Raw genomic sequence first — 21,508 nt, forward strand, 5'->3', positions numbered from 1 at the left:
TTAATCATTAGCTTTTACTGATTGCCAATAAAGTAGTCAAAGGAGGGGATACCAAGACCCTCAGAAGCATGTGATGGGGAATAAGGGTCTGTTGTTATGGCCACAGCGAGATGGTAGGAGCCATGCACACCCCAGACCACTTCTCTGGTGAGGTGCAGCAGATGGTGACAAATACAACCTGGGTCCATTATCAGCTGCTGCTGTTGATGCCATGGGTAAGGAGCTTCATGGCATGGTGGCAAAGTGAACAGAAGGAAGTAGGCACTGAAAGGAGCATGAGGAGGGGGTGGCAACAAAGGTTTCAAAAGTATGATGTGACTTAGACAGCAGTTCTGGCTTTTAAGAGATGCATTAGCTCCCTATAAATCACCTCAATCTATCTATCTATCAACTCCTCTATCATCTTACTCCATTTTGTTTTACTGGGCAGAGGAAGACGAGTCTTCACTAAGCAGGATTTCTCTTGTGTGACAACGCACCCTTGAAAAGCAAGCTGAGCCTCTCTCCTCTAAATGGAAAGGATCCCTGAGGTGAAAGCTCCCTTCAAGCCAGGTTACTGACATTTACTTAATACCGTCTGTAGCAGGATTATCATTAAAGCTGCCCAAAAGCACATTAATCTCTCTGGATCCGTCCAAGCGCTGGACTGTAATGGCATTTAATCAGAGAAGGCTTTGATTTCTAAAGACAAGTGCAAACACTGAAATATCTGCCTGTGGAACAGTTACTTATTCATGTGTAAGTGTAGCCGAGGATGAGAATGCAGCTAGGATATTGACAATGGGAGGGAAGCCTGGAGAAGGGAGTTATGAGGGAAAGAGCTGGTGTGAATTTTGAGGGAAGACCAGGGTTAAGAAGGGGGCCACTTGGAAACTGGGTTGTTCCTGTTTCAAGACACAAGAGCAGTTACATTCTTGCTTGGGAAGATACATTTGGAGATGGTGGGTAGAGCAGAGAAGGGAGGAAAAATATAGACAGAGGGGCTCTCAAGTTGTTTGTAGCATACAAAGGAGGAAAGGAAGGCTACTTAGAGCAAGGACTTCTAAGGAAGACCTCAGATGGCACACATGCCCCCTTTGCACCTATTCTGATTTTAACTGATCCATTTAGAGAGACCATGTCCATATACAAATCTTGACATTCTATGTGATCTGCTGCATAGGTCCTCCTTGTCCCTCCTTGTAGGTGCTCTGACTATCTCCACAGAGGCTGCTGGATCAGCGGGCTATGGGAGCTGTGGAGCTTAGAGATGTGCTTGTGCTACATGCTGTATTGCCTCCAAGTAACCAGCCAGTACTGGCAGGCAAGTGGAGAGCTCACCATGATTGCCTTGGTTTGTGTTCGAGTCAGGAAAGGAAATGGTGCTGTGTGCTTCAGCTCACTGAGTGCCTGGTCATGGGCTGTGGATGATTCAGAAGTCAGTGAAATGTTTTGTCCAGCTGAGAAGTGAAAGCAAACAGCTAAGATACTTAAGATGAGCTACTGTGTGCAATTATTGCCATCTGTCACTTCATCCTATTGTGGCTTTTTGCTTCCTTCTGCTACTAAATGGAATCCTCACTGCAATGATATCTCTTAGCTCAATAAAGAGCTCAGCTACCTTCTGATGGTTGACAGCTTTGCAACCTGAAATATGCTTTCAGTGTGGGATTTACCCTTCTGCCAAGAGCCAGGAGCCGCTGACTTGGGGCTGCTAAAATTTAAATGGGATTTCCCAGGGTGGAATCCTTTTGTCAGTGCAAGTATGGAAACCTCTCATGTCTCAAGTATTTGTGCTTATAAAACTCAAGTGTTAGATGAAATGGAGCATGGAGTTCCTGGGGAAAAGGTTATTCTTGCTCTTTGCACCTGCTGGTTTAGTCTGGGGAGAGGTTTCCTTACAGATTCTCCTACATTTCTTCTTGCCTGAAGCTTAATGACAGTTCACAAGGCACTGGTAAACAAGGATGGTGACCTCCAATATTTCCAGCTTCTGAACTATGCAAAGACACCACATAAAGAGTTAAATTACACACAAACCCGTCTCTTACTGAAAGTCAGTCTCAAGCGTAAGTGTGAATCAATTGCTCAAGAGTCTCAGCAAGATGCTTTACGTTAAATCCAAGGAAATACAACTACATTTAAAGCCAAGGGAAAATGATCCCCCTGTCCATTTCAGGTCTGACAGAGATGCAAATAACAATTAAATGAACGACAACTGGTCTTCTCTGTAGAAACTTACTAAGCTAGCCCCTCAGTTCCCTGGCTAGTTAAGTCAGAATATTTCTTCCCATTTAAATGCAGTAGAAGATGGGACATTGAGCAGGAAAATAATTTCCTCAGTTCCCAAGAGAGAGTACGGGGCATGCTAGGAGTACACTCTGGAAGCCCTAAAAGCTACTCCTGAATCTTAATGACATCTTATGTGTCCAGATATCACCTTGCTGTGTTGCTGGATCAGTAGATAGCAATAGTGCTACGTTACAGAGCGCTGTGTTTTGATCCTCACAACTGCATCATAGAGGACAAAGTGTGAAATTGGATCTCTTGTGTGTGACCATCCTAATCTTCTATGGACAAGAGCCATTTCAGAGCAGAGACATACAGCAGGCTTCAGATTGTGGCTCTTCTCTGTCCACACCCTTTGCTAATTTGACACCAGTTTAATTGGGCAGGATTGTACTAGCAGGATTAAGCAAACCCTTAGACGATGGCCGTAATAACAACTGCAGAAGAAAGCAAAAACCCAATACACTCTTCAATCCAATTAACCTTCGATTAAGGTTCCAAAATCAATGCTATTCTTTTGGCCTGAGGAGCTAATATTGAGCCCTGAGAAATGAGCTGCACAACGACCTTTACTTTTAATGAGATCAATAGAAGTTAGTGTCGCCATGTCTTAAAATAATTGGCAAATATTACAGCCAAATTAAGGCTGGAGACTAGTATCTGCTCCTGATCTAAAGAGACAGTCACAAATGGAGGTGGGACAAGAAAAGATAGTGCCCTATCAGGCAGTTTCATCTGGGTCTTATCAGAGGCAGGCAATGAGATCAGCTCTACAATGACCATGCACAGGATTTTTTTCTTTGCCCTTCTTCTTTGTGTCAGTTGGAGGCATGTAGCCAGGACTGCTGCAGATTACTCAGGAGGCCAGGAAAGTATCAGTGACTCTTCCTGGATAACTCTGGGCAGTTTTTTACATTGCAGCTACCAGTGAACATGGTATATCTGCCATCTGGTTGCTAAAGGAGTATTCATAGGCTCAAATTTGCGCTCACTCCTTTCTTTCTTGCTAGCTAGGCATATCGGCCTGGTGTTTGTAAGGGTTTTTATTTGTGATGGGCTTTCCAGTGTTTTGTTAATATCAGGTGGTTCTGTCAGCTGGGCATGCTGTTTTGTTAAGAGGTGGGTTGTATATACAAGAAGAAATACATCACTGCTGTTACCTGTGCTATGGCTTGGGGTCCTCTGAATTAGATGACAAAAATGCAGTAGGCATACATGATACACTGGATATGAGTCAACTAAATAGAAAGGGTGGGGATTAGTAGGGAAGTTACAAAGTAGGTGAGAAACTGATAGAGGCAATGGTAATGAGAGAAATTATCACAGTGGAGTTTTTCAAGGTTTGCTCTTCAAACCGATCTTAATAATTTCAGTAACGACCTTGACACAAACAGAACTTTGTGGAAGAGGTTATGAATGGCACCAGTTTGGGATGTTTTGTCATTGTAGAGGAGGGTTAAAGTAGCAATAGCACCTGATGGCCTTGAGGACTGGAGTGATAGAAAGGCATAAAAAGGAGAAATACCAAGTGAAAAGCCATACATTTAAAAGCCAGTGAGAAGAATTTCTGAAATATGCTGGGAGTTTATCAGAGGGAGGTGAATGGAGTCAAATCCTGCTAGACGCTGGTCACTAGTGGTGTCCCCCAGGGCTCAGTATTGGGGCCAGTTCTCTTCAATATCGTTATCAATGATCTGGACAAGGGGATCAAGTGCACCCTCGGTAAGTTTGCAGACAGCACCATGTCAGGTGTGAGTAACCTCCTACCTGCTCAAAGGTAGGAGGGCTCTGCAGAGGGATCTGGATATGGGACAGCCTGACCGATGGGCTGAGGCCACCTGTAGGAGGTTAAACAAGGCCAAGTGCCGGGTCCTGCACTCGGGACTCAACAACCCCATGCAGCACTACAGGCTGGGGGAAGAGGGGCTGGAAAGCTGCCGGGTAGAATGGGACTGGGGGTTATTGGTTGATAGTCAGCTGAATATGAGCCAGCAGTGTGCTCAGGTGGCCAAGAAGGCCAACAGCATCCTGGCTTGCATAAGAAGCAGTGTGGCCAGCAGGACTGGGGAAGTGATTGTGCCCCTGTACTCGGCCCTGGTGTGGCCGCACCTCGAGCACTGTGTTTAGCTTTGGGCTCCTCGCTACTAGAAGGACATGGAGGTGCTTGAGTGAGTCCAGAGAAGGGCAGTGAAGCTGGTGAAGGGTCTAGAAGACAGGTCTTACGAGGAGCAGCTGAGGGAGCTGGGGTTGTTTAGCCTAGAGAAAAGGAGGCTCAGAGGAGACCTTACCATGGTGTACAGTTACCTTAAAGGAGGCTATAGCAAGCATTTTTATATCCTGTAAGCATTTTTTTCAATATTATAATATTGGGTTGAAAATGTGTAGTTTGCCTGAGACAGTGTCATAGTCATGTCATATCATGTGGCAATGGCAGGTTGCTATTTGCGTTGGCTGGTGAGGACACGGGCTTTCTTGGTGGCCGTAGTCATCACGTTCTGCTGCAGCACAGACAGACAAATTGAACTTCTTTTTGGCAATAACACACCTTCTGGCAATAGGCAAGGATGTGCCTCTGGCCAAAGCCCGAGTCTGATGTCAATCTGACATACCAAGCTCAGATCTGCTTGCTGACTGGCATGGTTTTTTTTATTTTTTCTTATAATGTTATGCCTAAATTATCCTATTCTTGATTACACCTGCTTCTACCTAGTTGTATTTCTTGTAGCACATTCAGTGCTACAAGTGCCTCTTTCCTTAGTATTCAAACCTTTTAAAATTGGTAGACTGTCTCTTCTCTGGTATTCTTTAGCCAACTCCAGAACCTTCAGCTCTTTTAATCCTTTTTCCTAAGTAAATTCCTCTGGCATCCTGCTCATTTATTTGCTTTTTCTAAACTCACTCCATGTTGTCTGCATCTCTCTTAATGAGGTGTCTTGAAGTGAATGCAGGATTCCAGGGGTGATCATTATAATTTTTTTTTACCATGCGCAGCCGAACAGTGCTGGGAGACCCTGGTAATCATAAGGACCTTGTGTTGGATGATAAAGAGGGAAAGGAATGATGACCTCACCGTGTCATAACAAAATGCCTGTGTTTACTTTGGTCTTTGCTTCCGTAAATCATTGCAACCTTTTGTCTAATTTGCTATGCACCTTCACCCCAAGGTCTTACACAGCCTGAACGCATGCTGAATTCCTCTCTTCCCCTGAGTAGAGGTTTTCACGTGTTTGTTTTCCCATTTCACTTAACTGCATTCTTCCAGAGTGAATTCTTTGTAAGTTATTTGTCCAGTGGTATTTACAGTAAGGATGCAATGAAGGCCATAGTGATGGGGCACTGTACTGGAGAAAGCAAAACAGGGGTCAGCATCTATGGGAAGTTTGGTGGCATAGATGACAGGTTCTTCCAATTGCTTTTCCACAAGTGTTTTAAGAACCTTATTCCCGTGAATATTCAAAAAGCACACTGTGTTGTTGGCTGGTGATTAATGTGGAAAATCATGCACTGCTGTTAGTCTTCCCTGACCAGGGGAGCCTGTATACACTCCAAGCACCAAGACAAACCGGTCCCCTAGGGCTCTCTTTCTGTGAATCTCTCTTGAAACTGCTTAGAGGGTGTCAATAGAAGATGAGCGCTTCAGAGTTTAGGGGAGTTAACTCCAGGCAAATTACTGGGAATCGTTGTCAGTAGTCACTGAGGTCTCAGAGAGAGAAACTCAAAAAGCAAGCACTCATGGAACAACAGACCTACAGTTATCCATGCACAATCAAACACTTATTGACATAAACTTTCTGATACCAAGAAATCATATTTTTGCTAATATACAGGCACAGAACTGTACCAAACATGTATTACCTGCTCCCCAGGTTGTAGATGCATAGGTCTTTTGCATAGCCTTGTATCTCATCCAGAGAGCAAGCTGTGTCAGTGGCGGTACTTGTCACTGCTCACTGCTGTGTGTAATGATGATGTGAGTGCCTGGGAAAAAGATGAAAACTTGAAGAAGGAATATATTTACCTTTATTTTTAGTTTTCCTTTTCCTGTCCTGGTCCCCTTTCTCTGGCCCCTTTGAGATGTAGAGCTAGAAAGCTGGGAAACTGAGAAAAACAGAATTCAATTTTTGCATTACTTTTTCTTTTTTTTTTCCCCTCTGAATGATTAGTGAAAGTCTTTTTGTACTAAGTTTAAGAATCCTATAATAATAGCCACATTTCAGTACTTCAGCAAGTGCACGTTAGATAACTATGTACAGAAAATGAAGTTATGTAAGTAAAAAAACTTAAAGCATTGGACATATGACACATCTGTACCAAAGGTCCTATATATAGTATATGTGTCTTTGAAGACTCATGGAGCTATATTGCAATTAATGTATGTAAAGGTGTCATGGTTATTTCTTAACTTTTTGCTCTAGAAACATGAATTCCTTTTGTCTGAATTATAATGATGGGTCACTATTTTTATTTTATACTCTAATTTCTAGAAATACAGCCTTCCTTTTTGTTTAGAACTCAACAGCATTGATGCTTTCTATCTTAAATTAATTTCTCTTCAATTTTAGAGATATGTCAGCAGACAAAAATATGCTAAAATACTTCAGTGTGCAGCTCCATCTCTTACTCTAAGTAAATTTATTTTTTTCAAAGGTAAAGACTGTTTTATTTTATCATAAATCCCTGTAACATAGTTTCTGTATGCTAACTAAATTATACAGAATACTTTCCTCTCTCTTAAAGAGGCTGTAAAGTTTAGTTTCAGAGCATTAGCTACTGGAAATATTCAAGGCTGTACTCTGGTGAAGTAAATATAAGTATGGCAGAGAAGGGAGAGGGGATGGGGAAGTAAAGGTTGTCTTGTACCCATGACCCAGCCCGTGGGTCTGAGCAGGGCTGTGACCCCTCTAAGGTGACCCATGGTAAGGTGGGAAGATGAATCCCAAGCTTCTGTTCTGTTGTGTCTTGGGCTGTAAAAGGCTATGACCACAGATAGTAACCTGTCTGCTGATGGTGGCTGAAGAGAGGACACCTGCCCTGCACCTGAAGCAGTCACGATGTCCAAGTCCACTTCTCCTGGTGTGCAGGTCCCTGGGAGTCTGCATGAGTGAACGATTAGCTCAGGACAGACTGTCCGGCACATCCTTGGACTGCAAGGTTCTACTTACCCTTTCTAGGATGTCAGAACACCTGGTACTTCAGACTTACCAAATTGTACAGCTAAAGCACCTGCATGGGTGATTTGGCATGGGGGCCGCATCCCCATGATTCAGTAGTCGCTCCAGGTCCCACCTGAGCGAAGGAGGGTTGTCCTACCTGGTCCTACAGCTGTCCCTGTTGGTGTGCTGCAGGCAGGGTTCCCATGCTTCCTCCTCACTTGTAGTTACTTGGGCATTGCTCATCAGGATGCTGCTATACACTTGGCTGCTCTGCTTCCAGCTGATCCCCTGGGCTCTTGGTGGCTCAGCCAGATCTGGAGCTCCACATGCCCTGTCCTGATGCAGTAGCGTGGCATTGTTCTGTGGCTTCCTAAACAGCCACTGCGCTCCTCTCAGAGGTGGCTGCATTTCATACATGGGTAAAGCAAGTCCTTTCCTTGCTGTCAGGTTTTCTGCAGGACAAGCTGTCGTTAGTATAACCATTACCTCTTCCGCCACCGCTGCTTGTGGGGACAGCTGCCTGTTTGCTGCTTACATCGTGTGTCTGCTTGAAATCATTTGTAACGATTGACTTTTAATTGTCTTTTAATTGCTTGTTCAGCACTCTGCTGTGGAGCACTGTGCCACTTTCTGATGGCAGGGAGGACCAGCAGTGGGATGTCAGGGTGAGAGGTTGCTGTGCTGGTGTGGTGAGAGATTGATCTGAGGTCCTGGGGATGTTCACTAGCTCCTAGGAGATTTTAACTGTAATAACATCTCCGGGTGATGAGAAGCAGTGGCATGGAGGGACACAGCAATGACAGGATGATTTAAACAGCTTTTCTGTGCTGCTTCATCTTCACAGACATCGTAAATCAGATTAGTGTGGGACTGAGGAAAGGAAGGGGGAAAGTAGGAGACGGTGTGGTGGAGGGAGGGCAGAGGGAGCCTGTGTTCATTCCGGTAAGCAGACAGACAGGCTGATCCTCTCCCACCTCTTCTCCACTGGGCCCTGCTGTCATCCATTGAAGGAAACACCTGAGTCTTCATACAGATGGCATTTCACCCACCCCAGCAGCTTCTTCAATACCTTCCCTGTCAAGGTCTATCTGCCACTATCTGCTGTCTCATTTTCCTCCTCCTTACCAGAAACCCTATTTCTACCCACAGGACCAGAAACCTCATTCCTACCCATTCCTAACCCACATTCCTACCACATTCCTACCCTTTTTCATGCCAGATAAATGTTCTCAAATAACGCCTAACCCTGCAAACATCTTCGTGATACCCCCTGCGTGGATCCTTCCCTGCACGCCCTGGATCCCTGTGCAGCAGACACCAGCAGCCGTACCGTGCATTTGTCAGCATGCGGGGTCCCCGAGCTCTGTGTGGGGACCTTGGCATGTGCCAGCCCCTTGCTCCCCGTGGTGCTGGCACACAGGGGCTGCCTCCCCTCCCTGGCACGCACCCTGCTGGGGGTGGCAGTGTGTGACCAGCTCCTCTCTCCTTACAGATCTCTCGCAACCTGGGGAAACTCTACAGTGAAATGATCTTCGTGAATGGCTTTGTCCACTGTGACCCGCACCCAGGCAATGTGCTGGTGAAGAAGTGCCCAGCCTCTGGCAAGGCCCACATCATCCTCCTGGACCATGGGCTCTACCAGGTACGTAACTGGGGGGGGCTTCCAAGGCCCTGCGAGCTGCCTGTGGGTGTCAGGCTGGAAGAGCGTACCCAGCTGCAGCCTTGCTCCTTGAAGCCAATATGAATATGTTTTTCCTATTACTCCCATAACCCTCCAAGAAAATTTCCTGACTCTGAAGTGGGGGATAGGGCATGGCTAGGGGGCACAAGGCTTTCCTCCTTGTTCCCTGCCCTCCGTGAACTTCTGAGGGCTGTGTCTCCCTCCCCAGGTGCTGAGCGAGTCGTTCCGCATGGACTACTGCCGCCTTTGGCAGGCCCTTATCAAGGCTGATATGAAGAGGGTGCAGAAGTACAGCCGGCGGCTCGGTGCCGGGGATTTGTACCCGCTCTTTGCCTGCATGCTCACCGCCAGGTCCTGGGAGTCTGTCAACAGGGGCATTGACCGGTCGCCAGTCTCAGCCAGCGAGGTAGGACCGGTGCGCCCTCCCCTTCTGCCTGTCCTCCTTCTTCTCAGGTACCTTCCGTGTTTTAACCACTTGTATCGCTGATACCAGAGTGATACTGGGTAGCCCCTGGCAGCTCCATAGCAAATTCTGCATTGACAGCTGAGCTAGAATAAGGCAGGAATCCTTCTACACCGTGTGTTATAGTGGCTAAACTTAATCTCCCAGTTTTACTTGTCATGGGCTGCTTAAATTTGGTATAATATTTTAATGGCTAAGTGTTCACCAGTTCTGGCAGGAGAAACATTTGTAGATCAGCCTTTTCTTAAAATGAAAAGAAGTGCTTAATGCAGCTGTGCAGGGAACCAGCAAGGAGGATAGGGTGAGGTAGAGGAGACATAAAGGCCTAGTGGGAAGATATGAGAAGGATAATGCATTATCACTATTCATGTAAATGACTATCAGCACTGATACAAACTCCTAAAAACCCTCGGAAATTACCTCCCAATCAGAAACCCTATTAACTTGGAGTCAAGGTTGCTTAACTGCAGATTCTGTCAACTCAATCACTACAAATCTAGGAAATTGCCACTTACATTCTCCCCGCTTTCCTATCCACACATGCTGGGATCCTTCTCACGCCTGCTAGCACTCCTGACACGCACACATTGCCTTAAGAATAGTAGCAGCCCCTGCCAGCTGTGCTTTTTTTAGAGGTGAGCCTATAGTGATGTGATTTCAGGAAATGGACCAGAGTCTGTAGGGAGAAACATGTTGTATCCTATGGTTTGTTCTTATCTGCACACATTTGTAGTAGATAGAATGAAATTAATTTAAGTAGCATTAAAATATCATTCTGTGAAATCGTCTCCTGGAAATTCCTTTGGGTTGGTGTTTCGTTTTGATGGATGGGGTTGAATTTGCTGTACTGGCTTGCCATTACCCACAGCAATGAGTAGGTCAGATACCTTGGGTAATGGAACCCCCCCAGTAATTTGATCGCTTCCTACCTGAGTTAATCTTCTGCATATCAGAAATAATATAATGACTGTTTACCAGATGTGTGCTTGATCTGCTGAGTTCTGGAGCTGGTAGCTCCAGAAGAAAATTCAGAGACACCACATTGAATCTACACGGAGCTGGCTCCAGTGCTATAAGGCCAGTGTTGAATCTGAGCTAATAAGTGATGTTTGTCCTAAGCTGGCTTGTGTAAGTTATGCAGAGATGTGACTGTGGCTGCACGGTGCACTGTGTGGGCTAATGAACTTTGTCAGAGCTGAATTGCTTGTATGGAGCCAACTCTGTTGTCTTGGCCTGTATGACACAATTAATGCTGAAACTGGATAATCCTGCAGCAGATAATGGGGAGCTGAGCAGATTTACTGTGACATTAGGAAATGAGCTGCTGTTTGCCCTTAGTTTAGAGGTGAATTGGAAAGATCGTATCAGCAGCAAGAGCCAAGTGCCCCTGTAGGCAGGTGCCATCAGCGTAGAGCTCGGGTGGATGTGCTTGTCTGATTGACAGCAGAGTGGTCTGAGAGACAAGTAAACCCTCCTGGTACAACATCTTAGCTGTCGTGTGCTATGTCCAGTCTGGGGCACTGCCTCCTGAGAAAGGTTTGATGAAAGTGGGGAGAGGCCAGTGGGAAGCTGATGGTCAAGCAGGTGCAACTCATGAGCTAAGTCTGAGCAAGCTAGAGCTGAAAAAGTCCAGAAAAGTGCAGGTTGAGGGGAGATGTAAGTGTGATTTTCAAATCTGGCAAAGACAGATTGCAAACAGGACAAGAAATAATGGGTTTAAAGTTCAGCTAAGGAGATTCTGGTAATAACACGAGTAAAGCGGGATCTAATGACAAGGCTAGAGAGATGCTGGTGTGGATGGTCTGGGGAGGATGCGGGTCACATCACTGAAGGGTTTTAAGAGCAGGCTAGGCAAAGTTGTGAGGGTTGCCATAGGTGTAGTTGTTCCTGCCTTGAGCCAAGGCCAGGCAGCTGACCGCCCAGGGTGGCTGCTAGCCTTATCTCATCAGATTTTATGTTTGTGTTTTGTTGCATCCTGCAGCAGCCTCTGCGACTGCAGCCAAGGGGCTTTTCTCCGTTCCTGTGGCAAAGCTCATTTCTTCCTCCGTGCACAGGCTTCACCCTTCACAGAAAATGACAGTTCTGATGACAGATCTTGTGGTTGCTTTGTGATGTGTACAAACAGCTGGAGCTAAAAATAAAAAGAAAAGGAATAGAAAAGAAAACCTACGCGTGGAAAATAAAGTAGCCTCTGCAGCGATGCTGGCAAGGATGAGAGATAAGAATATCAGGAAGGAATTTTCTGCCAACAAATACTGGAACAAAACATTTAACATTTAGGGGAGCTAAGCATCTTCTTGCTGAAGATTTGTGTGTTAGATTGGTGATGGAGGCAGGACAGAAAGATTTATGTGTCAACACCAAAGCAACCATGATGCTGTGTAAGCTGGATACACCTCTGACCATCACGGCCTGCACACGAGATTTGTGTGGGTCTTTTCCTCTGTAATAAGTCTGAAGTTCACAAAGGGTGGGTGTCACATCCCGTATCGTGAAATACAGACCTGCCATCCCTCATTTGACAGAAGAGAAGGTTTTAGAGCTGTCCTTTCTCTCCCCCACAAAGGAGCCTCACTTTCTGTAAGAAGTCATTTACTTCCCTTTGCGTGTGTCCTGCTGGTTTCTGGAGATTGCAGGTGTTCCAGGGACTTTTTTTTTTTCGATTTGTTGTTATGGGTCTAGATGGACCTATAGCCTGACACAGATGACAGTTCTGTGGTCTTTTGGGTTAGCATGAAGGTCTGCATAATGCTTTCACACCTCCACTGGGCTGTGTTGAGGACAGGGGACTAAGCTAAGCTTTGGAAAGAGCTCCATCAGTATATCATGAAGCCATCAGTTGCACGGGACAGCAAAATGCACATGGTGAGGAGCAGCCTGGTTGTCCTTGCAGCATGCCCGACTTCCCAAGCAGTCCTGTGGTACTTGCAGCACTGCCAGCATTGGGTCTGCTGAGGTGACACTCAGTCAGAAAGCTGCAAGGGCAGTAATGAAACGTTGGTGTGGTCTGCCTGGGCCAAGAACTGAGATAGCAACAAACGCCCTGTTCTTCTGAGAGGCTGTTAATGCTGCCAGTAAGGCGAAGGGGCCTTATCTCACTGAAGGGCAGGTGGAATGTAGCAAGAGTGATCTGTGCCTATGCAGTGAGTGCTTGGGACAGCCAGCTGCCTGCTGCAAAACAGCAGGAAGAGCTCTTCAGCACCTGGCCGAGAGTCATGGTCTGGCAAAACGCTGTCTCTTCCTGCCAAATCTCAGCTGCGTGTGGACAGGGGTTTCCCGTGCACTCTCAGCTTCTCTCTCCTTTCTTTCTGACATGACCTGGCTGACTGCAGGATGTGGAGATCCGGTCCAATGCTGCTGCTTACCTACCCCAGATCACCCAGCTCCTCAACAACGTGCCCCGCCAGATGCTGCTCCTGCTGAAGACCAATGACCTGCTAAGGGGGATTGAGTCAGCCCTGCACACACGGGCCAGTGCCAGCTCCTTCCTCAACATGTCTCGCTGCTGCATCAGAGCTGTTTCCACGTGAGTTTCCTCTCCAGGCACTGGGGTCCAGACATGGAGCAGCCTCCAGATGAGGAGGGCTGGCTGCTCCCTGGGGGTCGGGAGCCAGCAGGCCAAGGACCAGTCCTGAGCAAGGCAAGCAGGACAGACCCTGTGATGCTGGCCAGGTTCAACCAAAAGTCCGTATCATAATGCAACATCGCGGGGATAAGGCAGGTCCAGGGGCAAACAAGGAAGCTGACCTATAGGGCAGGCCTAGTGGTTGCCAGACAGGTCCGTAGGGACAGGACAGGGCTGAGGTTAAGCCAGGAGGTCAATATGCTAGTACCTAAGTACTCCTCCAGTACTGGGCAGGCACTGAAGGCCCAGACTTGAGCTTAAATAATGCTCCTGGGCCTATAAGCAGAGAGTGTGGAGGAGGCCCCAGGCTACTCAGAGCCATGAAGCTGTATTAGGGCCCTCCACTCAGGGCCCTGACAAGGCCTGACTTGGATCTTGACCTATTACCCTCAGCAATGGACCCCTCCCACTCATTAGAGCATCTGCTGAGGTCTGACCCCTGCTCATTTGTACACCTTAGCCTCTTTCCGTGCTGTTCCTGCTCCCATCAGCCTCTCCACAGGGCAGGTGTGTCACCCTGCAGCTGGGGACAGGGATGGAGGTGCAGCCTGTAGGATAAGGTTTTAGGGTTTGGCCCTGTAATCCAGAAGAGGGCAGGGTGCCCATTACAGGCATCAACACTGGAAAGTATTTGTGGGTAGGAAAGATCTGCCAGTTCACTGCTGCCTGTGTCTGCAAGGTGTTGGGGCTGACTGTGAAGATCAGGCTAGTGTTTAAAACCCAGGAACAGGAATCAGGCAGCTGATTTCCACTCATGAGTCAATTCACTTCCCCTACCTCAGATTCCTCATCCTTGCAGAAGAAATAACTGTTATTTTTCTGAATGATGAGAGAAATACAAGGCCCAGTTAACCTTTGCTTCTATAGAAAGGTGGAGAATTATTTTTCTTGGAATCAGTGTGTCAGGATTGTTGAACTCCTGTGAATGTACTACCAGGAAAGGCTACAGGGGTGTGCACCTGCGCCTGTGAGCTGAAGTGAAGCTGGGCACAGAAGCAGATTTTGCCATGGCCCAGGCTCACTACATGCATCGGGAAGGGAACTGGGCTCACACAGGGGCAGGCTGTCTCTTCTGCCAGATTTGTGCCAGAAGGGGAGTCCCCAGCTCCTCAGGAGCATCTACTTGGAGAAACCCCCTACTCCAGGGGGTGATTCTCCAGGAGCGGGAGTCACCTCCCCTGGGGAGTGTTGGTTGTACTGGAGCTGCAGGACAGGCTGCCGTCCTGTCAGGCTGCGTCCTGCCGGAGCTAACACGGCTGTTTCTCTCGTTCTAGGTATCAGAGGAGCAAGAGTCACTCACTTTACAGGAGGGTCCAGATCTCACTCACAGAAGGACTGAGCCTGTGGCAGATCAACTTGTATGAACTCTTCCTGTGGCTGAAGGGGTCCCGGCTGGGGAACTGGGTCATTGCTCTCCTGAGCTGGATGCACCATTCCACATACTGACACGAGCTGGTGGGAGAGGCCTGCCTGTTCCCTCTCTCACTTCTGCTCTCCACGGCACATTTGCCTTTCTGACTGGTTCTGTCTATCCTGTGGGCTATTTTTGGGTCTTGTTCCTTGTTACATGCTGCACTGTCCTTGCATGTTACAGCATTAGCTTTCTCTGTGGCAGCAAGAGGTGGAGTAGGTACCAGGGCTCTGCTGATTTATGGGTTAGGAAAGGGAGGTGTGGAATACTGTGTGTCAAGAAGGGCATGGTACTTTCTCTCCCCATTTGAACAGGGGAAATTCCACACAGATTCCAGTGAAACTGCCCTGAAAGCAAAAGCCTTTCCTAGGCTCTTTCTTAAACAATCCTAAAAAATTTAAGAGAATCACAGCCCTGCCTAGAATGCCCCAAAACATTTGTCTGACCCTCAGAGAAAGCTGGTACATCCCTTAAAAAATCCAATAGGGTTTATATTAGTTACTGCAGAGTCTCCCTGCAAGTGCCTGTGTGTTTCTGGACTTTCCCAGTCCCATTTCTTTGCAGTTGAAGTGGGGGAAGGGGACAGTGGTCCTGCTTCTTTTCTGGGTTTCAGGGAAGGCAGGAAGGATGACGACTCAGGGCTCTGAAACTGCCGGTAATGTACGTGTACTGTACAGCGCTGCCACACAGCAAAATAAATGTGTTGCATCAAAGACATTTGTGGGAGGGATGCTGGCTGTACACTCAGGGTGACATTGTGGCCTCTGACCTCTGTCCTGTTCCCGTTTCTCCATGGAGTGAGTGATGCCAGGCAGTGCTCATTAACTCCTTGCAAGTCAAATGAAATGCCATCTAGCTCTGTCCTCTGCTCAAGAGGTTTGTTCCACAGCTGGGTCCTCTGGTGCTGTGTCAGATGTGTTGGGATGGGATGGGGTGTCGTTCTCCTGGGAGGACACACCACTCCTTGCCACCCAGATCTATGCTGATCCATGCCTGCCTCCTCCCTGGCTGCAGGAGCGCGCTGCAGCACATCTATGAGACGTCATCATCCCCGTGTTGCACGTTGAGCATTTCGCCTCGTCCGTGCCCATGACATTTCTCTGCTCCTGCCTCAGATGAAAACCTGCCACTTGCTCAGTGGTGCAAGTGACAGGTCTGATGGGTCTGACTCTGCAGCTATGGGATGGCTACTAAGAAGCCTTGCCCAGAGGCCTCTCTTATGCCAGACGTATTTGGGATCCTGGGAGACATCCCTGCTGCTTTTGAGGATTCCCACAGGCAGCAAGGTGGAGGTGACTGCTGAGATCATTTCAGCTTTTTTATAAACGGTCTTGGTGAAAAGTGGCTTACATGCAGGGCACAAAGGATGGGATGGGAACACCCCTTCACTACCCGCAAGCTTGCTCAGCAGAGGTGTGTTACGCAGGCACCAGGCCGTGCCTGAGTGTAAGCCACAAGAAGAGTATGTGCTGTCTCCATTTGCATGCAGTTTCCCAGTTTGCACGGGTGTGACACCTCACCTTGCAGTGTGTCCACTTGGGTGTGAAGGGAATCAGGGGGCAGAAGTGGAGGGGTGAGTGTGTGTGTCAGTCCTCAATGGCTCTTTTTGGCCTTGTGGGAGAGGGAAGGGATGTAATGCACAACAGGGGTACCTGACTGCATAAGGAGGGAGTGACTTCGGAAGTGTGGCTTACAGCAGCGACTGCCTGCATGCCCCTGCACAGGCAGCTGGCTTGGGACTGTCAAAAAGTGGTGTGTGATTGGCGGAGTTATCGATGGGGAATTACTGAACGTGGGGTTTTGGTCTCCTGTGCAGTCAATTGCCTGACCCTGGTGTTAACTCTCTGATCCCTTCCCATGAGGGGGACAGAGGCAGGAGTGATGTGCTGCCTCATCTTTGCTAAGAGCAAAAAAAGAAACCTAGGTAAGACCAAATGTCCTTGCAAAGCTTGTCCCCAGCCTGTGCAGTGACAGATCAGTGATTCCCCCTCCTTGTGGGTTGTGCAACGGTGTCAGGGAATGGACTGGAGGTAACTACAATGGTGAGACTCCTGAGTCAACACGAGTCACAGGGTTAGTGGTCCTGCAGCCTGTATGTGAGTAATCTTTGCTTATATGAGCAGTCCTGCTGAATCAGTGCCTCTCTTGGGTAATTACAGCTGGTAGGCTGACCGCTGCGGGTGGGCCTGTCTTCTTCTCTTCGGAGGTAGAGCTCTGCTTGAAAAATTGCTCAGGTGCACTCAGTGAAGTCTGGGAGACCCTCGAGTGATGGTGACCCACTGCGCAGCCCCTTCTTGTAGCTGCCCCCGCAAATATCTTTGCTTACCCACATCTGGGTATAGTGACCAGAGCACTGGTCGGGCCTCTCAAACATCTGCAGGAAAGCTCATCCCTTAGCGGGACCCTGGTCATGTCCCTCATTTCCAGAGGATCCCGTGGTGTGGAGAGGCTCCCCACAGCGGACGTTTGCACCGACTGCTGAGCCCACAGGCTGCTCTCAGCCAAGCCCAGTTTTTCACCTCACCACACATTCCACCAGCCATGCAACTGCTAACGATGCCGCTTTGAGGGTGCAAGCTCTAAAAGTGGATAGGAACCAGCAGCTCCTCAAACTCATTTTTGGGAGCAGTCAGAGAGCAGGGTGTATTTGAAAGGGCTTTGTCTATTGACATTATTCTCTGCCGGGAGGCTGCGTGCTGCAGTATTAGCAGTGGGGCTCCTCAGTCAGTTTCGCTCAGCTCTCACCATTCCCACAGTCAATCAATGAGGGTTTGCCTGAGGAAAGAACAAGCAAACACCCCGCGTTTGACCCTTTAACATTCCTGCCTTGTCTTTTCGCTGAAAGCTCGCAAAAGTGAATGTGTTAAAAGGGTTTTGAAAAGACACCTCCTCATCCCAATTGTGGTTGTCAAACACGGGTAACCTGGATCAGCTCTGTGCACTTGGCCTTTCCTTGCAGCCTGAATTTATTGGTGTTCTCACCACCAGCAGAAGCAGGCTCTGCTGCTCTGCTCGCAGGCGGCATGGGGGCTGCTCTCTGGCTGGGTTCGGCTGTGAATGAACTGAAACTTCAGAGTGCTCCCTGCTTGGTGCAGGCTCTAAACATGTGTCTTGAAGCAGACTCCTGAACCCACAAACTCCTTCTCAGGACTGACGAGGGGTGTGGTTGAGCTGAGAGACGCCAAACTGATGGGCAACTTTCAGCTCCCATGATGTGAAATTCTACGATGTAGCCTGGTAATGTCTCCCTTCCTAATGCTCTCGGTGTGCTCTGAAGTGCTGAGGCAGCAGCAGCCATTTCAGGTGGTATTTAAACATGCATCATTGGGTTGGCTGGAGGTGGAAAGGGGGTAGTCAGGGTAAATGGTGTTACCATGTAAAACTGTGCAGGAGTTTAGGGTAGGAAGTGAACAGGCTTTTTTTATACCCAGCTGAAGAAAAAGCTCGAGAGAGCATTAGTCCAGGCTAGCCAGCACAGCCTTTACCTAACACATCCAATGAACTTTAATGACGACAGGTAGATGGCATACAGATTTGCAGATCAAGGCTGCAGGGTGCTCTCTGCCATCTCACAGGGACATGTGAACCCAGTGCAGTCGCAGTGCATGGGCTTTCCGAATGAATCACTGCTTGCATCCCGTAGCAAATAAACCAGCACGCAGCCTGGCCAGCACCAAAGTCATTCCCCTTCCAAGCGACTCCCCTGGGGTCACTGGGGCTGCTTCCTAATGCATCTCTAGGCAGAGCTCTTGCCCCCTGCCACTCTTCTCTCCATGTCCTCGCCCTGCCATGTGTGATGCGAGCCGCCACAGCCGCTCCACGCTCACTGCCTCGGGCTGTGCTACGTGCAGTCAGCCTGCCAGGCCCAAAGGCTTTCTGCTCCTGATCGCCAGTCCTTGGGCACTGCCAGACGGATGGGGCAATGCCCATCCTGCCCCTGCCTCCTGCAGGAGGAACCAGCCTCGTCTGTTTTGCCATGGTAGGGCAGTGGCCAGGCTGTTAATAGCAGTGGTGAAAGTCCTGTCAGGCAGCAGGCAGCTCTTAGAAGGGCAGCGTGAGGATCCCCATGATGCTACGTGCTCCCAGCAGTTTATTTTCCTAGCACGGGTTGGGGGTTTGGGGCTGGGAAGGGAGGAGGGTTGAGGAAGGGAAAGAACAGAAGTACAGAAGTGCTCCCCACTCCCTATTTTGTTAGTAAATACCAAAAACCAGCATGACTGTAAACTCATTTGTGATCTTTAAAAAGCTTCTGGATTACCCTGTCTGCCTTTTGTTTTGCAGGTCACCCAGACACTGGCAGGCGTGCTGAAGGGTTCCCCCTCACTCCCACAGCCCCACGTGTGCCACTGCGGCACGGCGTGATGCTGAGTGAGGCACAGCCCTTTGCAGGCATCTCAGAGCCTTTTTTTGGCTCCGTCTCCGTGGAGCTTTCATGTGGCTGTTTCTCTCCCTCCCTCAGCTGGGACTCATGGGCTTTTCTAAGCTTTTTGTTCCAGCCGGTCAGCCAGCAGCTGTCTCTTGCTGGGGATGACGGGCTGGCACACGCGAAGCCCCCGGTTGGGAAGGGATGCTGGGCCCGTCTCAGCTCCCTGTGGTGCGGGGCTGAGCTGGCCTGGCACGGCATGGCAGCCTTCTTGTCTGCCTGGCTCCTGCTGGTGTGGGGCTGGCCCTCTATCATCCCCACCAAGGTGCCTGAGGGCTGGGGTCATCCTCAGTGCTCCAGGAGTTGCTCAAAATCTGCCCAGGACTGTAAAAGAGCTGGACAGTGGGATAGTGGCATTAGTAATTCATAAATTACCCTCCTGAGAAAAATCATCCTTCCCAAGTGTCGTAGGGGTGACAACAAAGCCTCCTGACTTCTTACTCTGGGAAGTGTCACTAGGACCTTTCTGCTGAGAAGAAAACCTACCAGCAAAGTCGTGGCCCTGCTGAAAAGGAGCAAGGAAGGGTTGTGGTGGACCCCACACAAACACGAGCTCACAGTGTGCTCTCACTGGGGCTGATGGAAACCACATCCAGGGCTACATCAGGAGTGTGGCTGGTGAGGTTGCTTGTCCTCCTCTGCTTGGTGCTGGTGAGTCCTCACCTGAACCAGCACCTTCTTTTGGGTCTCTCAGGTCGAGAGGGATGCTGATAAACTGGGCTGCATCTGATGGAGGACTAGTGGCATGGCGAGGACCTACCACCCATAGCCTGCAAGGGAGATGGGCTTGTTTAGGCTGGCAAAGAAGCAGCGAAGGGATGATCTGATAACGGCCAGCGACTCTGGTAGGGAGTTAGAGAGACAATAGAGCCAAACAAGGGCTGATGGCCACAAGTTATGGCTTGGGCAGTTAGATTGGACACAGGGAAGAACTTCCCCACACAGGGTTTATCTTTGCTCTGAAGCGATGCTCAGGCCAATCCTTGCCAGCTATTTCACTTGCAGACCGGGGCTGTGAGCTTGGGTGTCCTGGCCAAAAGCCAGGCTGGGTAGCCCACCTTGCACCTTGAATCAGCCAGGAACTTCTCAGTTCCTTCCTGGGTAAAACCCACGTGTTGTGGTGCTTTCATGTGCAGGGGCTGCGTGCAGCTCTCTGGGATCCTGCTGTGGGCCCTTTCGTTCACATCCGGGCCGCCTCAGGCTTTAAACCAGGAGTAAATTCTGCTTGCATACAGATGAAGGCTGCTTGAGCGAGCTAGAGAGCTGTGAAGTGACCTTTGTGTAATGGGAATTGGGGCCTATGGAGAAAGCATTAGGTATTTCTCTGGCTGAGGGCATTTGGTCTTGTTCTGTCAGGAGCTGCACCCAGCCGAGAGGCCTTCCCTGCCTGGCCTTGGATCCTTGGGAGGCTGCAGCCAGTTCTCCAAGGGGTAGCGATCCAAGGCTCTGTCATCTTCAGGGATCGCTGCAGTGTGTTTGCCCTCGGCTAAGCTTGAAGGAGCCCTGCAAGCTGCAGCTCAGGCAGGAGATGATTGTGCACTTATCTGTGCTGCTTCCACTGAACCTGTGACACACTCGGCAGCACCAGCCTCCTGCAGGAGCCTGAGTGCAGCTCAAGGTGACGTTTTCAAAGGGGAACAGCCTTTCTGGGTTGGCTTGTGTGACCTGGAGAGCTTCCCTCTGTTTTCAGTCCTCCATGGCACTTCAGATCAGTGACAGTGTCAGACCACTGGCTGTGGTCTTTGCACGGCTTCCATCTCGATCCAGCTTGCTGTAACCCAGGTATTTTGATTTTTGGTGTTCTGGTGAAAACTGCTCATTCAGCCTGCACAAGCAACGTGGAGTAAGGAGAAGCTTTGGATTTTTTTTTTTTAAATTTATTTTATTCTATTCATTCTCATTTGATTCAGATTCTTCTTTGCTGAGGCTACTTTCCTCCACTCTGATAAATATGAGCATAAATAACGCTCTCAAAGCCCCCCTTGCTATAACCAGAACACTGCAAAGAAGGGAACAAGAATTAGGTCTAACCTCGCAGGACGTGTCTGCATGCACCAGGTCAGCTGCCGGCAGTTTGCAGCCCTGCAGTCGCAGGCTCAGAGTGGATATAAGCAAGCAAGCAAATGCCTTTCCAGGGTGGCTGTCCCTGGGGGCTGTCGGCTGTGGTGCTTGGCCACAGGAACCTGCTGTCCTCTCAGCTGACTGCCTAATAGTGCCTCTGACTTTAATAAACCAAAGACAGAAGAGATTACTAAATGGTAGCTAATAAACAAAGTGACATGCATGAAGTCTGGTGATATAATATTGCTCTTAAAGAAAGTATGATAAATAGTAATCATGGTCATTGTTATTACTGTCTTGTCCTTCAGCAGGCTTAAACTATCCATCATGCTGATAAGGCTGAAAGGAACAGCCGGCAATATAAGATGCATATATCATGGGGCTGGCTGCCTGCGCTGTGCCCAGTCTGCACTGGGACTGCGT

At 48.7% G+C, this 21,508-nt stretch overlaps 1 protein-coding gene across 9 annotated transcripts in view; it reads left to right on the forward strand.

Annotated features, from left to right (window-relative positions):
* Positions 1–15,314, forward strand: part of ADCK1 (aarF domain containing kinase 1) — an 88,125-nt gene extending 72,811 nt beyond the window's left edge. For all 9 annotated transcript variants that reach the window (XM_080592984.1, XM_080592986.1, XM_080592987.1 and 6 more), the window contains 4 exons: positions 8,914–9,063; positions 9,311–9,508; positions 12,898–13,091; positions 14,465–15,314. In XM_080592984.1, the coding sequence (XP_080449110.1) occupies positions 8,914–9,063; positions 9,311–9,508; positions 12,898–13,091; positions 14,465–14,636 (714 nt within the window). In that variant the 3' untranslated portion in view covers positions 14,637–15,314. The remainder of the gene's footprint in view (positions 1–8,913; positions 9,064–9,310; positions 9,509–12,897; positions 13,092–14,464) is intronic.
* Positions 15,315–21,508: the final 6,194 nt, after the last annotated feature.

This window comes from Anser brachyrhynchus (genome assembly GCF_964034855.1).
Source record: "Anser brachyrhynchus genome assembly, chromosome: 5".
NCBI classification, from domain to species: domain Eukaryota; kingdom Metazoa; phylum Chordata; class Aves; order Anseriformes; family Anatidae; genus Anser; species Anser brachyrhynchus.